This window comes from Cyprinus carpio, chromosome A2 (assembly GCF_018340385.1).
Source record: "Cyprinus carpio isolate SPL01 chromosome A2, ASM1834038v1, whole genome shotgun sequence".
Lineage (NCBI taxonomy): Eukaryota > Metazoa > Chordata > Actinopteri > Cypriniformes > Cyprinidae > Cyprinus > Cyprinus carpio.
Window position 1 is genome coordinate 8,262,539 of NC_056573.1, and position 17,573 is coordinate 8,280,111.

The 17,573-nt window shown below is 39.1% G+C and overlaps 1 protein-coding gene across 1 annotated transcript in view; it reads right to left on the reverse strand.

Annotated features, from left to right (window-relative positions):
- LOC109051102 (fibroblast growth factor 12) overlaps positions 1-17,068 on the reverse strand; it is a 213,513-nt gene extending 196,445 nt beyond the window's left edge. The window contains exon 1 of the mRNA XM_042771255.1: positions 16,874-17,068. Within this exon, the coding sequence (XP_042627189.1) occupies positions 16,874-16,892 (19 nt within the window). The 5' untranslated portion in view covers positions 16,893-17,068. The remainder of the gene's footprint in view (positions 1-16,873) is intronic.
- Positions 17,069-17,573: the final 505 nt, after the last annotated feature.

Here is a 17,573-nt window from a genome sequence, read left to right on the forward strand (position 1 = left end):
GGGTACCCTAGCAACAGCATAGCAACACCCTAGCAACCACCCCGAGTACCTTAGCAACCGCATAGCAACACCTTAGCAACCACTCCAGATACCCTAGCAACCACATTGCAACACCCTAGCAACCACCCCGTGAGAAACCTATTAGCAAGCGCATAGCAACACCTTAGCAACCGCTCTGGGTACTGTAGCAACCGCATAGCAACACCTTGATGCTAATCACCTGCTAATCATGCTAGGAACATGCTAGTCACTTGCTAATCACTTGCTAATCATGCTAGTGACATGCTACTCACTTGGTTATCATGCTAGGAAAATGCTAGTAACATGCTTATAATGCTAGAAACATAAACTTTTTATGCTAGTAACTTGCCATCAAACTTAAAACTTTTTTAACTTTTCAAACTTTTTCTCAAACTCTTCTGGTCAGGCAACAACTGCTTAAAACTTTCAGGCTAGGCTTTCTCAAGCCAACCTAAAGTTTGTCTTTACGAACTTTTTCTACTATACAACAGCAGTACTCTATCTATTTTTTTTTTTTTTTTTTTATCTCAGTGACGCATAATTAATGTGTTTTAAAATGTAGCGAAGTACAATACTTCAAACAAAATATAGCCTACTTAAGTAAAAGTAAAATTACAGATTTTAAAAATTACTTTAAAAAGTAGAAGTACACAAAAAAGCTACTCAATTACAGTAACGCGAGTAAATGTAATTCGTTACTTTACACCTCTGAGTATTTGCCTGTCGTGATTACATTCAATGTTGTCGGCAGCCACCTGCTGGATTTACTAGGTCTCAACCGTCACAAGTGTTCACTTCATGTCATTTAAATAGCGGAGTAGCGGACCGCAAAAGACAAGGACAGGAGTAGCGGACCGCACAAAATACAAAAAACTAGTCAACGACGCAGGGAAATACCCAGAATTATATGCAACCAACCATAGATTCTTCAAAGACAACATCAGGAAGTCATAAATGTGGAGGAACATAGCGTTTGTCATCGGTTTTTCAGGTAAGAATGTCTAATTTTCGATCTGAGGTAAAATGTTCAGTGACAGCCCTAGAAACGTTAAGAAAGCATACCGTTAAAAAAAATATGTGGCTTCTTTGTTTTTATTGAGCAAACAAATCAGTATTAGTAGCTACAGCATTAGAAATGTTGAAATTGCTTATAATAATACAAAACAATTGATAAATGGCAATCTAGAATGCTAATGATAATCTAGACTAAATTATAACACATTCTTTTCATTAATTAACGTTAAAAACTCAGCTATTATCAATTAAAATAATATATGTAAAATAATAATAATAATAATAATAATAATAATAATAATAATAATAATAAATTAAGTCAAATCTCATTCATTTTGCTGCTCAGAACTTGATTCGATATTAAGCTCCAGCGTACAGAATGTGCGCGTCCGGTGTGTGATACCTCGAGTTGTCCTACATGTGGCGCGACGCGACGCGGCGCTGCGCTTCTCGTCCGGTGTGCGACCGCCTTTAAGCAGCATATAAAAAGTGTTTCTGTTGCTCATGAAAATGTTTCTGAAACGTCTGTGTATTTGACAAATATTGCATTTAATTCACTTCATCTGTGATAAAGTACCTATTAGGGATGAGCGAGTACAGCATTATCTGTATCTGTATCTGTTAACCATATGAATTATCTGTAGCTGTACTCGGACTGGGCGGGGCCTAACCCGAAAGTGGGCGGGATTTAACCCGGAAGTGGGTCTGGTGAACTTAAAACGGGCGGGGCTTTAACCGGTATGTTATTTTAAGCATGCAATTGATAGGGGTTGATCAGAAATTGTTATATTTATTGCTGATTAGAAAACTATTTACATGACCGCATCAGCATTGAGCTTCAGATCAATGGTTTTGATCACGATAACAAACGAACTATATACAGAACAATTTTTGCAACAATGAATACAACACATTTATTTTTTATGAAATTCAGCAAGAAATAAGTGTCACTCAGTGCGTGAAGTAAAAAAACTGGTTAGAGCCAGCTGATGTTTAAAAAAGAAAGAAAAATCTCCAACAGGCAGAGACGCAACGCGAGTCGCATTCTACCAAGCGCCACGTCTAAACAAGTTCTACTGGTTAATAAGTAAGTACTACAAACCAAAGTAAAAAACAAACCTGAAGCTGAAGAACACCTAAACGTTAACGGAAAAGACCCACGAACCTGAGTGACTAATCAACTAATCAGCCGTGGTAACACACACACACACAGAATGAGTCGATGAACCTGCGAACCGTGACACAGGTATGTAAAATGCCCGTCCACCAAATTATGTTAATATCTAAGTGTGCGAACTGGGGAGTAAGTATGAATGTAGGGACAGAGATACAAAAATGCCCGCCCACTAAACGAGGCTAGTTTGTGCTGTAGAGTTCTAAATATATGGAAGTTTGCCAAATTGTATCCCACAGATTATATATCAAGGTAGTCACTGTACGTTCATCTCTTTAAATAGACTAAATGAAATAAGTCCTTGGAAATATAAAAACAATGATTTTGCATTACACCAGCCCTGACCTTCCAGCTCCTCAACACCTTTTTACATTCAAATGAATTAACATGTGAATGCAATTTGTGACAACTTAGACCTTACTGCAGAAGGAAAATTTCTCACACGAGTAGTGATTTGACCATGTACTCCAAATGTGCTTGCAGTCATTGTATGTTAACAACTAAGCCTAACCTTTTGTTATACATACAATGTACAGTGTGTACTGCTGTGACAGGGCTGAATCACAAGAAGGCCTTGTCCAAAACTAACACACTGACAACCATGTTATTCCAAAGACTCTCCAGAGACCAGAAATAATATTATTATAATTTATACTACTTTAATATAATTGTATTATAATTCAAATTATAATGTACATTATATTATAATCGCCAAGCATGGCATTACATGGAGAAAGGGGATACACTAACCCTTACCATTAACTTTCATTGATATGCTACCCCCCAGTACCAAAAGGGAGGAGGTGTAGGTGTGTTTTAATTTCAATAGTGTGGCACAAACCATAGCAAACCAATTAACCCTTTGCTGGGGAGCACCAACTAAAAATGTAATCTGATCAGAAATACAGGTTGGCATTAAAATTTCAATGCAGGATTTAGTAACCCTGAATTGTGTACCTTATCTTGCTCCTTAACAAAAAAAAACTTTGGTGTTGAAGTATTTTGAGCCAGATCTCACCTCATGCTGCATTCTTAGGCTTGTTCCCCGTTACAGCAACAGGACCAAACACAATCGTAAAACTTCCTTTCCTTTGTTTAGAGCATGATTGTATTTACACATAGCCACAGTTAAATGCAGCCACATAACACCACTTGATCTCATAATTTTACTATAAAAATAATAAAAGGGGGGTGAAAAAAATAAGCATCAGACCAAAATACCACAAGTCTTCATGCGACACTGAGATCTGCATGTGTGAGCTACATCATAAGACATCAGCTGCCAAACAGACAACACCGAAACAGGTGAACAAATTTTTGCCCAAAGATCTGACTGTATTAAGAGCAACTGAAAGTAAAGCCATGGGCATCAGCCCTTTGGAGTTCACTATGATATGAATGATAAACACACTGGTCAAGCCAGAAAATTCCCCCAGGCAGAACTGGGGTCTATAATGCTCGGCGAGCGTGATTTCACCAAGTACAACAAGTTCCTGGATCAACATTCCATTCAACCAATCAGAAGTGAGATATAACTTTCCAGGAAATATCTGTTTTAGGCTTACAATTAGGGTTAGGTACTTTTATACCCTTGTTAATAAGCTATCATTTCTCACTGATTTTAGGAATAAATAATTATGGGTAGGGTTAGGTTTAGGGGTAGGGATTGGGTTAAGTCTATATTTTTGGACAATAATGTTGATCCAGGATCATCAAAAGATGTTGATCCAGGAACATGTCTTACTTGGCAAAATCACGGCGACCATAATGCTCATAACAGCAGACTGTGAAGGCTCAACTGCAAGAGCAGCTTCAGGTGTTACACACTTAGACGGCACTGAAACAGCAGCAGAAATTCAGATCTGACCAATGAGACTCAGTTTTGTGTGACATCTGGAATTAAAATTACAATACACAATGATGAATGTAGTTAGGATAATTCAACATATCTGAACGTGAAACTCACAAGAAGTTTAAAATTATCTGTGGTTCTTTCTGTATGTGTTTCTGTCTCAGGTTGACCACTGCAATTCTTTGGAGGACAGATACCAGGAAGGCGCCTGGTCCCATCTGCATCAAGCCAGGACAGCGGAATTGTAGGAACATAACCTGAAATGTGGGAGATGAGTGCGAAGACACTTAAAGGGGCCATTTACACCTCACAGTAGAACATTACTACTCAAATATCTATATGGCCTCCCAGATTAGCACCGGAACAAAATTTTTGCAACACAGATTGCTATAGATTAGACTCCGTCCATCTCCCAGACATGAGCACAGAACACACACCTCCACCATTGCATCATCACCTATTGTCCATCTTCACACTGACAGAACCACATAGCCTCACACACATAGGACAATAGAATTAATCCCATGATGACAGTCTAAAAAGACACACATAACATATACTATTTACAACCATCTGCCAACCCATGGGAAGTACATCATATCCTTATGCTTGGCTACTGTCACAAATCGATGATGTAAAATTCTGAACACAGAAGCAAATCTGCCACGAAATGTAAACTTTCTGATTGTTATTGGGATGGTTTGGCAAACCAGAGGGCCCACTGGTTTCCCAACAGATCACTAATAACAGAAACATTATCAAAATGATTAAAAATGATTGTAATTCTTCTGTTTATCAGTTACAAAAATTTTCAATTTGACTATACCATCGAATGACGTATACTGTAGCTTGCATGACACACACACACACCCAGCCACACTATTACAAAGGATCCAGGATCTCCATTTTCGTATGAAACATAAGCATGCTTTAGATCACTACCTTGAAATCTTAGGGGACTTGCACTGGGGAATTATATATAGATCTATACCTTTGTAATTGAGATTGAATATTTATTATTAATATCCCTGTTATATTGATTAATGATGCATAACGTTTTTATCAATATGTGAGTTACACTGACTTTTTGCCACTTTTCATTTAAGCCACTCAGACCAAACATTCTTAAATTCCACTACCATTAAAATCCATCAGAGTGGCAGAGAGGAATTGGCTGTTTTAAAATGGGACCCCTTTATGACATGAGACCTCAAAAGACACCTGAGACCCATTGTACCATTTGCACCTGCTTACATGAACCTACCTTGTGTTTTTTGTTTTGTTATGTTCTTGTATCACATCTCACAGCTTTCTTCACATTTTTAAATGACATCAAGTTCATCTTTGTTCAATCAGTGAGACATTAAGAGGCTGTTTAGATGTCTCACACAAAGCAGTGTATAACCAATGAGAACCCTTCACCTGTTGGAGTCTGCCCAGAAATCTGCACAATTGGAGGTGACAAGATTCAACAAAAGAGGCAAGAAAGTCCTAAAGAAGGTGTCACTAGAAACAGAAGTTTCTTCAATATGACACATCAAGCGAAATGGATGTTTTGTCTTGGGCTGAGTACTCAAAGAAATCTTTCAAGAAGATCAGGAGGATTCTGTAGCTATAAGCCTGTAGGTGTGTGTCTCGACACTCCACACTATGTATCTTTCAGTCAGGTATGCATATATCTATGACTAAGACTATGTAACTGGCATAATACATATTTACCTGACTGATAATAAATTGTAACATTTGAATTTATTCTGACTTACTTTGCGATTATTGACTCTATATTGATTATATAAAGTTACTTAGAAGAAGTTAAGTTGGTCAACTTGGTTCACTCAAAAAAAAAAAAAAAAAAAAAAAGTTTTGTGATAAATTTACATTTTATGTAATTTAATTGCATAACAATTTTCCATCCAGTTTTAACAAACTAATCAATAAACTTAATTTGTTTAATATGCGTCAGTCATATGTGAATGAAACTGGTAAGTTTTATGTAATAGTCCATAACAAAGTCCCCACACTGCTCAGTGTTCATGTATTTCCACGCTACAGAGTGTTAAAGGAGCATTGAAGCAATGCTGGAGTTAAGAAGATAATTATGTGATGATTGGCCATTAATGATGAAACATTTGCTGTCACCAATGAGAATCACTGGGCTACGTTTACATACACAATTTTGGGTTCAATCGGACTGAATTCAAGTGACGTGACATACAGCCAAGTATGGTGACCCATACTCAGAATTCGTGCTCTGCATTTAACCCATCCAAAGTACACACGGTGGGCAGTGGGCAGCCATTTATGCTGCAGCGTCCGGGGAGCAGTTGGGGGTTCGATGCCTTGCTCAAGGGCACTTCAGTTGTGGTAGCTATTGCCGGACCGAGACTCGAACCCACAACCTTAGGGTTAGGACACCGTGTGTACTTTGGATGGGTTAAATGCAGAGCACGAATTCTGAGTATGGGTCACCATACTTGGCTGTATGTCACGTCACTTGAATTCAGTCCGATTGAACCCAAAATTGTGTATGTAAACGTAGCCAGTGATTCTCATTGGTGACAGCAAATGTTCATCATTAATGGCCAATCATCACATAATTATCTTCTTAACTCCAGCATTGCTTCAATGCTCCTTTAACACTCTGTAGCGTGGAAATACATGAACACTGAGCAGTGTGGGGACTTTGCTATGGACTATTACATAAAACTTACCAGTTTCATTCACGTATGACTGACGCATATTAAACAAATTAAGTTTATTGATTAGTTTGTTAAAACTGGATGGAAAATTGTTATGAAATTAAATTACATAAAATGTAAATTTATCACAAAACTTTTTTTTTTTTTTTTTTTTTTGAGTGAACCAAGTTGTCAAACTCTCTAACTATTAGGCCACGACTTCCCCTCATTCACTGCGATTAATGAATCTGAATGTAGTTTATGTGAACGCTAAAAAAAAGTGATGGGTTGATGTGCACGTTTATATGTCACAAGCTTAAAATCTGAATATTTTTTTTTCTTTTTCTTTACATGCGCACACTGCACAAATATAGAGTTTCTCACTGTTTGCACATAATAATCACTGCCCTACATGGTTTCTTTATTTTTAACAGCAAAATGAATATGTATTCATTTAATGATAACTTTACATACCACTGTGCCATGCTGCTCATATTTATCACGCAGTGAAAATGCCCCTCTCTGCGCCCAAAACGGGTTGCCTGTGGATGAGTATCCAAAAACAAGGACTGGTGGGAGGTTGTCCTGCTCTACTTCACAGTTGCCGAGTGAAAGGAGAGTTTTTATAATGACGGGACACGCATTTATACACCACTTTATTCAAAAGGAAGAACCGCTCATTCCGCACATCATACAGGTCCTTCTCAAAAAATTAGCATATTGTGATAAAAGTTCATTATTTTCCATAATGTAATGAGAAAAATTAAACTTTCATATATTTTAGATTCATTGCACACCAACTGAAATATTTCAGGTCTTTTATTGTTTTAATACTGATGATTTTGGCATACAGCTCATGAAAACCCAAAATTCCTATCTCAAAAAAATTAGCATATTTTAATCCGACCAATAAAAGAAAAGTGTTTTTAATACAAAAAAAAGTCAACCTTCAAATAATTATGTTCAGTTATGCACTCAATACTTGGTCGGGAATCCTTTTGCAGAAATGACTGCTTCAATGCGGCGTGGCATGGAGGCAATCAGCCTGTGGCACCTGCTGAGGTGTTATGGAGGCCCAGGATGCTTCGATAGCAGCCTTAAGCTCATCCAGAGTGTTGGGTCTTGCGTCTCTCAACTTTCTCTTCACAATATCCCACAGATTCTCTATGGGGTTCAGGTCAGGAGAGTTGGCAGGCCAATTGAGCACAGTAATACCATGGTCAGTAAACCATTTACCAGTGGTTTTGGCACTGTGAGCAGGTGCCAGGTCGTGCTGAAAAAACGAAATCTTCATCTCCATAAGCTTTTCAGCAGATGGAAGCATGAAGTGCTCCAAAATCTCCTGATAGCTAGCTGCATTGACCCTGCCCTTGATAAAACACAGTGGACCAACACCAGCAGCTGACATGGCACCCCCGACCATCACTGACTGTGGTCACTTGACACTGGACTTCAGGCATTTTGGCATTTCCTTCTCCCCAGTCTTCCTCCAGACTCTGGCACCTTGATTTCCGAATGACATGCAAAATTTTGCTTTCATCCGAAAAAAAAAAAAGTACTTTGGACCACTGAGCAACAGTCCAGTGCTGCTTCTCTGTGGGGAATGCGGCACCTGTAGCCCATTTCCTGCACACGCCTGTGCACGGTGGCTCTGGATGTTTCTACTCCAGACTCAGTCCACTGCTTCCGCAGGTCCCCCAAGGTCTGGAATCGCTCCTTCTCCACAATCTTCCTCAGGGTCCGGTCACCTCTTCTCGTTGTGCAGCGTTTTTTGCCACCACTTTTTCCTTCCCACAGACTTCCCACTGAGGTGCCTTGATACAGCACTCTGGGAACAGCCTATTCGTTCAGAAATTTTCTTTCTGTGTCTTATCCTCTCGCTTGAGGGTGTCAATGATGGCCTTCTTGACAGCAGTCAGTTCGGCAGTCTTACCCATGATTGCGGTTTTGAGTAATGAACCACGCTGGGAGTTTTTAAAAGCCTCAGGAATCTTTTGCAGGTGTTTAGAGTTAATTAGTTGATTCAGATGATTAGGTTAATAGCTCGTTTAGAGAACCTTTTCATGATATGCTAATTTTTTGAGATTTTCATGAGCTGTGTGCCAAAATCATCAGTATTAAAACAATAAAAGACCTGAAATATTTCAGTTGGTGTGCAATGAATCTAAAATATATGAAAGTTTAATTTTTATCATTACATTATGGAAAATAATGAACTTTTATCACAATATGCAAATTTTTTGAGAAGGACCTGTACATCATTACGGTATTTCTGCATCATTGCACGTGTGCAATCCTTTCAGTTTCGGGGTTCAATCTTACCAAATCTTTACATACACTCTCAATTAAAAGGAATAAACCACCCCCTTCAATCCGATCGAAATGTCATTCCGATTGAGCTCAATTGGATCGATTAAGGTGTTTACATGAAGGCTTTTCCCTCCGATTGAGCCGTCAGTCCGATTACAAACTGATTATTTGGTTGCATGTAAACATAGCCACTGAAGGAAAGAGAAACACAAGAACTACAACTGACTTTAGCCACAGAGGAAGATGAAATCAACTGAAAAAAAAAAAAAAAAAAAATGCATGAAATCTCTCAAGATCTGTTTAAACAACTCCTAAAACAGCTTTACCAGCTTCTCATTATTAGCCAGATTGACTTAATTTCTGTCAGACTTCTAGAGAAGCTCTTACTGAGAATTAACAGAGGTTTAGATGTTATATTGTTTCATTTGAAACCACCATCAAGGAGACCAGTGTTTCCTTTTGACCCTCGATTTTATGGCGTTAACGTTACACTGGTTGTTTTAACTATGTGTTCATTAAAAACATATTTAGCTTTGCTAGCAATCACATTAAAGGGGTCATATGATGCGATTTCAATTTTTTCCTTTCTCTTTGGAATGTTACAAGATCTTGGTGCATAAAGAAGATCTGTAAAGTTGCAAAGACTAAAGTCTCAAATCCAAAGAGATATTCTTTATAAAAGTTAATACTCGTCCACACCCCCGTAAAATGTCTCGTTCTAACACGCCCCCACATCTCTACGTCAGTATGTGGGAAGATGTGCATAACGCTGCCCAGATGTTCTCGCAAAGAAAGAAGGCATACCTTTTATTCTCGTTGTAGTATTGTTGTTGCCACCACTGCCGCCATGTAATATAGATGCTGTGTGTTTCACTGTGAAAGCGAAACTACTTGTTTGGCCTTCCAAAAGAGGAAGTTATCCACTTCGTCATGCCTGGAGCTGATCCGTGCTGGTCGCTGAGGAAATACATCAACTTTGCACTGTGGATCACCGGATCAGCTTTCTAGCCCGGGGTCGTCACATGTGGTTGCCGCAAGCTCCTTCGTCGAATCCACTGGCCACACCGTTCTCAAGCCCGCCCCTGCCTCTGCTCACTCAAGCCGGCCTCCACTCACTCTAGGCTGCGGCTCACTCTAGGCCTCCGGCCTCCGCTCACTCAAGGTGTGTGACGCTACTATGAAATTACTTTGTTTTTGACTTCCAAAAGAGGACACGACTAGAAAATATGTTTATATCACGTTTATAATGGTTTTTATGTTTATGTCTCGTCACTCCGGCCGGACAGTGCATTACAATATGTTAAGGGGTGTAACATTTCTGTCACATGCTGGATGCATTCGGGCAATCACAATGCACTGGATAGCTGACAAATCAGAGCACACCTCTCTATTCAGAACAATAAGCTTTGTAAAAATCAATGCGTTTCAGAAGGCGGGGCATAGAGGAGAAACAATAATGTACAGTATGTGGAAAATAATGTGTTTTTTTAACCTTAAACCGCATAAACACATTTCATTTAACCAAATACTTCTTTTTAGCAGCATCATATTACCCCTTTATTGATTTGTTTACGTTAAAACTATGTAATCTAAATGGATGGAAAATTGTTATGCAATTGAATTAAATAAAATGTAAATTTAGACCGATACATTTTTTGGAGTGTTCTATAGTAATGGTCATGACCTCTGGTTAGATTTAGTCTTACCTTAATTAAGTGTTTACAGATTTCTGGGGACTAATAAAAGTATTTTAGAATGAGGATAAGTATTGCACGAGCTTTCCAGAATATTAGTCAATCGCCTCTGTCTAATGACCAAGACTGATGAGTTTGTGAATATGAGATCCGTTCACCGGCCGATACGAGACTCAAAGTGTTATAGGAAAAAGATTAATGAGATTCAATACTATTAAAGAGCGAAATAGAATATTCAGATGTTTATTTAAATTATCTTATAAATTATCAACAATAGTTGCCATTCTAACCTAAACTTGAGATTAGATAATAAAATGGAGTCAGATTAGAGTTTAACTTACAGTTTTTCTGAATTGCTAAAACACATTTCTTGAAACCATCACTCATTTTCTCAAAACCTTAAACTCAAATCCAAATACTCAAACTAAATTCACGAAACCTCTGACTTTTCCATCAAAATCAAACAATCACTGCAAAACCATTTTACTTGCACTCAAAATCAAACAGTGCTCTCAGATCATACACACATGAGTTAATAAAATAAACACTACAGCTCATTCATTAGACACTAAAAATGGAGAACACAGCATCCAGAACATTACAGAAAAAAGTACATAGTACTGAGTAAACAATTTTTTAATTCTTTAAAAAAGTATAGTGACTGCAGTAAGGTGAATATATTGTATAGGTCTACTCTATGTACTGCAAGAATAGTATTGTGCTGAATATTGAATAGTACTGAATGTTTGTACATGTTCGGCACTTGAATACTGCAAAAAATACTGCAGTCCAACTACAAAGGCCAAAAAGGTCAAATAAAACTCTAAATGAATAGCACGTTACAGTACACTCAAATACTGTTAGCAATTGTAAAATCAGGGTTGATGAGAGATTCATTCTGTCTCAGCATCATGTCTTTGTGCTTGAATCCGGCCTAAGGACTTTGTCCACATTACAAGTTATGCTGTCTTTTTTGCTAGACAGAGAAAAAACCCTGTGGTCTGACAGATCCAGCCTTGATAACACTCTCTAAACCTTACTCTTTCTCTCCTCATCCTCCACTTCATGTACTCTTCCTCCTCTCCTTCTCAGATTGTTTCCATCTATTGTTAGTATCATCATTCAGTCACCTGTCCCACTTGTGCACTCTGAACTGGCTCCTATTTTGTACACTTGGTTTGATCACATCATTATAAACAAGTGTGAACAATTTTGAATCGTTGTGTGTAAACGATGACAACTGTGGTTGTGTTTAATTTTGGCTGCTTGTGTTTAGCATTTTGCAGCACAAATGCATCACAGTGCAAGTGTTTAAGTGAATGAGAATGTGTTTAGAGTTAAGCAAAAAGATTTGCAAATAGAGACTAACTGCCTGAACGTATTTAAAGTTTAGCAGAAAGAGTGCCTTATTTTGACAAATTGGATAAAATCTAGTGAGAATTCGGTTCAGAGATTGGGTTTTAAAGTTTTAGCAGTTCAGAAAAACTGTAAATAACTTTGCATGCTGAAAAGATCAAACTCACAAGAAACCTTCAGCCACCACTGGATACCTTCCTTGGGCCAACTGCGTGGACCTTACATATGTATGTATGCATGTGCATATACTGTATATACTGTACTGTGTATATAGTATAGTATATAGTATAGTATATATATAATTGCAAAATATTTACTATATACAATAAACCTTTTTTTAACTACATGCACTGGACACTGTGTTCTCAATTTTTTGATGTACTGTCTAACGAATGATATGTAATGTGTATATTATTGACTAATGTGTGTATAATTTTGCCAGAAGAGTCAGGGGTTCTGTGAATTTAGTTTGACGGTTTGGATTTGTGTTTAAGGTTTTGAGAAAATGAGTTATGTTTTCAAGAAATGTGTTTAAGCAATTCAGAAAAACTGTAAAAGTACTAAATTTCTGTTTCTCTTTTTTTCCTTTCTTTTCTTTCTTTCTTTCTTTTTTTTTGAATCTGGAGTATCTAAGACAACTTCATGAACAAAGATGCTAGAATCAAGTAAGTAAGAGACATAGCAAACTGCTTGCTGCGTGACTGTGAGGTCTGTTTTGTTTCAAGTCAAGTCAAGTCAAGTAAAGTCAAGTCAAGTCAAGTCAAGTCAAGTCAAGTCTTCGTTTCTTGTTTGGATTATGTTTGGATGTTTTGGATTGCACCTTGTAAATAAACTGCACTTGGGTTCTCACTACGCTCGCCTGCAGTGGACTGATCATTATAGAATACACAACCACAAAAATGAACGCAGCAGTTAACCTCCTCTGCCTTTGTCAAGGCAACAGGGCCATAGAGGACTATGTTGCCGACTTTTGTGGACTGTGCTATTTGGTGGATTTTAATGATGTGGCTTTAAAGGACATTTTTCAACATGGACTTATTGATTCTCTTAATTACCTCATGCCTCGCCATACCCCTCACTGGACTCTTGAGCAATATATTGATTTTGCACTCTGTTTAACTGGTTCACCTCTTAGTTGCGGATGAGGAGCCCTGTAATCCTACAGTGCCCACCACACCAGAGCCTCTTCACATTCCGAAAGTCATGCCTACCAAGCCAAAGTCTACTCACGTCATATCTGCTACACCAAGCCCTTCTAACATCATGGCTGCTACTCCAGGACCTGCTCACATGCCAGTTAAGTTAAAGTTTACTCCTATCATGTCTACAAGTCAAAACCTGATCACATCATGTCTGCCAAGCCAGAGTCCACTAACATCATGTCTGCTACCCCAGGGTTTACTCACATCATGCCAGTCTCTCAAGAGATTCTCCACAACATGGCCGCCATTCCAGAGTCTCGTCACGACATGGCAGCCATTCCAGAGTCTCGTCACACCATTTCTGAGTCTACTTACGTCATGCCTGTCAAGCCAGAGCCTTCACACAAGATGGCCGCCACGCCTGAGTCCCCGGCCAAGATGGCCGCCACGCCTGAGTCCCCGGCCAAGCCTGAGTCTCGCCATGTCATGGCTGTCACAGAGACTGTTCCCGTGACCTCAGTGCTTCCAGTAATGGCAGTCGCCATTTTGAGCATGTGGGCTGCTCACTGTGCTCCAGAGATCTCCCCTGTCCACGAGTCTGCTCCTGAGGCCACTCCTGGCCGTGAATTCACTCCAGTGCCCCCAGAGGCGACGGTGTCCACTGCAGAACCTCCCGAGGAGGCGGCTTCCACTGCAGAACCTCCTGAGGTGGTGGCACCCACCTTTGAACTCTCTGCCCATCCTGTCAGGGCCAAGGAGGCCGTCCACAAACTCTCTGCCTGTCCTGTCACGGCCAAAGAAGCCATTCACAAACTTACTGTCTGTCCTGTCATGGCCACGGAGGCCGTTCACGGACTCACTGTCTGTTCTGTCATGACCAAGTGGTCTGTCCACGTCTCTGCTCCACCATGGCTTCCTGCTCTGCGGGCACTGCCTAGACACCCCGCTCTGCCTGCTCCGCCATGGCTCCCTGCTCTGCCTGCTCCGTCATGGCTCCCCAGTAGGCCTGCTCCGCCATGGCTCCATACTGCTCTGGATCTGCTCCACGGCCCAGGGCCCCCTTTACTCCATTGTCTGTCACTGCTCCAAGGCCCAGGTCCCCCTCTGCTCCATTGTCTGTCATTGCTCCACCCTCCAGGTTCTGTTCCTTTTCACAGGCCTGGACCTCAATCCCTCCCCCTGTTCCGCCTCCGCTCCACCACCCTCCTGAATTTCTTGGGTTTTGTTTGTTTGGGCGTCAGGAGCCACCCTTAGAGGGGGAAAATGTAAGGCCTGTTTTGGGTTTCGTTTCTTGTTCATTGTTTTCATGTCTTTTATTTTGTAGTTTGATTTATGCTGTTTGTGTCATGCTTCCCTTGCCCTCATGTATCTCTGTATGTGTCATGTTCTCATTGGTTATCGTCTTGTCATGTGATTATCAGTTCTGTTTACTCATTGGTTGCTTTAGTCACGTGTTTTGCTTCCCATTGGTTTGTTCTTGTCATGTGACCATCATTATCTGTGTAAGTAGCAATGTCTCTTGTCATTTTTTTTTTTTTTTTTTTTTTTTTTTTTCGGGGGTTTGAGCTGAAGTTGAAGCTGGAGGAGCTGAACACGCAGCGCTAGCTGAAGCTTGGGCTCTGATATCCTTTTTTTTTATATATATTTATTTATTTATGACTTCCCAATGTGATCACACCTCAATCCAGTAGATGGCGGTAATGCACAAAGATTGCAAACTGCCAATAAAATTCACTGAAGAAGAAGAAGAAGAAGATTGTCTCTTGTCGTGTATTAATGTTGTAACCTGCTGTTGGTGAGTCTAGTCTGTTTCTGTCAAGTCTGTTTCATGACTCGTCAAGTCTAGTCTGTTCAAGTCTAGTCAAGTCTTTGTTTCTTGTTTGGATTATGTTTAGATGTTTTGGATTTCACCTTGTAAATAAACTGCACTTGGGTTCTCACTACGCTCGCTTCAGTGGACTGATCATTACAGCGATATATAGTTGCAGCAGAATTGTGTAGCTGAATAATTCGTCAACGCGATTGAGATGGAGAAGTGTCAAGAAAATAGAACAGGGCTGGAGAAAGCGAGAAGAGAAGGATGAAGGGCAAATACAAGTAAAGGACAGGTAGATCAGGATAGTTTCATATTGTGCTATTGAGAGGATCATTTTTTGCTAACAGGGCAAAGTTTCATCTAACCATGCCCCTCTCTTCTAGACCGAGTTATAGCACATATATATGACAGTCCTGTTGCAATGAGGCCTAACAAATGTAAAGCAAAGCATTTTTGAAGTTTCTGACACTACTGATGTATGCATCTATGAGTATTAAATCTGTAAAGAGGTTTCTTTAAATCTAAATCTATTACTCTACAAATATTTAAGCATTTAAAGTATGATAGATAACAAATTAAACCCATATTTTAAAAGAGTACAGTAAGAAAACATACAATTGTAAATATGATTTTTGCCATTTTTAAAGCTTTTAAAACTTATTATACATCAGCTATACATAATACATCTCTGTGTATAACACTGACTTGACAATGAAACATGCACATGAGGGTCTGAGGATGATGAACATTGATGCTGGATAAATAGATGGGATTGAAGAGATGAGGGAGAAACTAAATTATAGCAGCAAGATAGAAAAAATTGTTTGCACGTATGAGAAAAAGATGGACAAAGAAGATGTGTAGGTCAACAGAAAGATGTCAGGTTTAAAGAAGCTAAGAAGACCTTTACACTGTGACTGCACACAGCACATTTCTGTCCCCGCCTTCTCTGTGTGTGACTGTTTTGACAAGGTGCCAGTCAAAGTCACTTCTCTTAGGAATAAGAACATAAGTTCTCAATACTGCAAAAATATACCAGTTTAACATCCATTCACATATTTCATTTGATCTAATGTCAGATGATAGTGGATCATCTTATTTGTCTTTACATTAATTACTAAATGACACTGCAGTTCACATGGTGATGGAGAGAGTTCCTTTTTTCTGGAATCTCTGCTGTTATGCACATGCTAAACAGCAGACTCAGTGCCACAAAGGCAACATCACCCACATTCATCTCTGCCTAAAAGTGGACAGCCAGCACTTTTTATAGCAGGACCTGGGCCAAACCTTTGTTGGCAGAATGTTTGTTTTTTTTCTTTTTTCTTTTTTTCTCAAAAAGTCACACAAGCTCTTGTTCAAATGTATAAAATAACACACAAATGAATAAAAACCAATAAAAAAGCTATCAACTTATAGTAAATGCAAGTAGCGAAACAGTCAGGTTTGTGCTTGCCTTGCCTGGATGTGGCATGTTTGCAGGATTTTTATTTGCTCAGCATCTGCACAGGAGAAAGCAGTCCCTGCCTGTATCTTAGCACACACATTTAATGCTAATGTTCATGTTTATCTGATCTTCTCAGTCAACACCAACTATATAACATTAACTATGATCCCTTCCTTGAACAGAATGTCCAAATGGCAGGATCTTTCCTAGTTCACCAATCTTTTTAATTCTGGATACTGCATTGAGCATCATATCATGCTCAGTACACTTCCTGGACCAGATCCGCAGTCCACTTTTCCTGAAACAGCCCTTAAGCATATTCACTCTCTCCCAGCATAATAATCACTTCCACAGTTCTAAGTTTCTTACCTTTATCTCCTTTATCCATGTCGTGCTGTGTCTTGGAGGAATCTCTTGATCTCTTGTGGTTGCCGTTGCAGTTGCAGGATGCGTCTATGTTTCACTGAAAGGGCAGAGACAGAGTGCTGAACCTCGCTGTAGTCTAGAAGCAGAGAGCAGTTATTACAGAGCACTACGGATGAATGAGTATAAGAGAGTTTGTATCCCGGACACACAGGGGGGAGAGTGCACTGTGCTATATACAAGTATGAGAGAGAGAGAGAGTGAGAGAGAGAGAGAGAGAGAGAGAGAGAGAGAGAGAGAGTATTGAACTGCTTTCGATGGATATGTTTACTTATTGTTATTCTGGTAATAATTCCCTTGTATGATTGAATTTAACCAAGCATAAGAATAATAATATCTCAACTCTGAATAAGTAAGATAAGTACAGAATTCAGAATTTATGAATTGGCGATTCATGTGTTGGATGTTGAGTTGGCATCTGTATTCAGCTCAGTCACATAACTCAATTTGGCTGCAAAACCTCAATAATGGCATTGTTTATTTGGACTAATTATGCTTATTCATTTACTGTAGATTTTTACTAATTATTCTTATTTGTACTGTAAAATAATACAACTGATATCAACAGATAACAGTAGGGTCAGTAGATTATATACATTAAGATATGAATTCCTTCCATTTTACTTCCTTACATTCAAATTGCAAC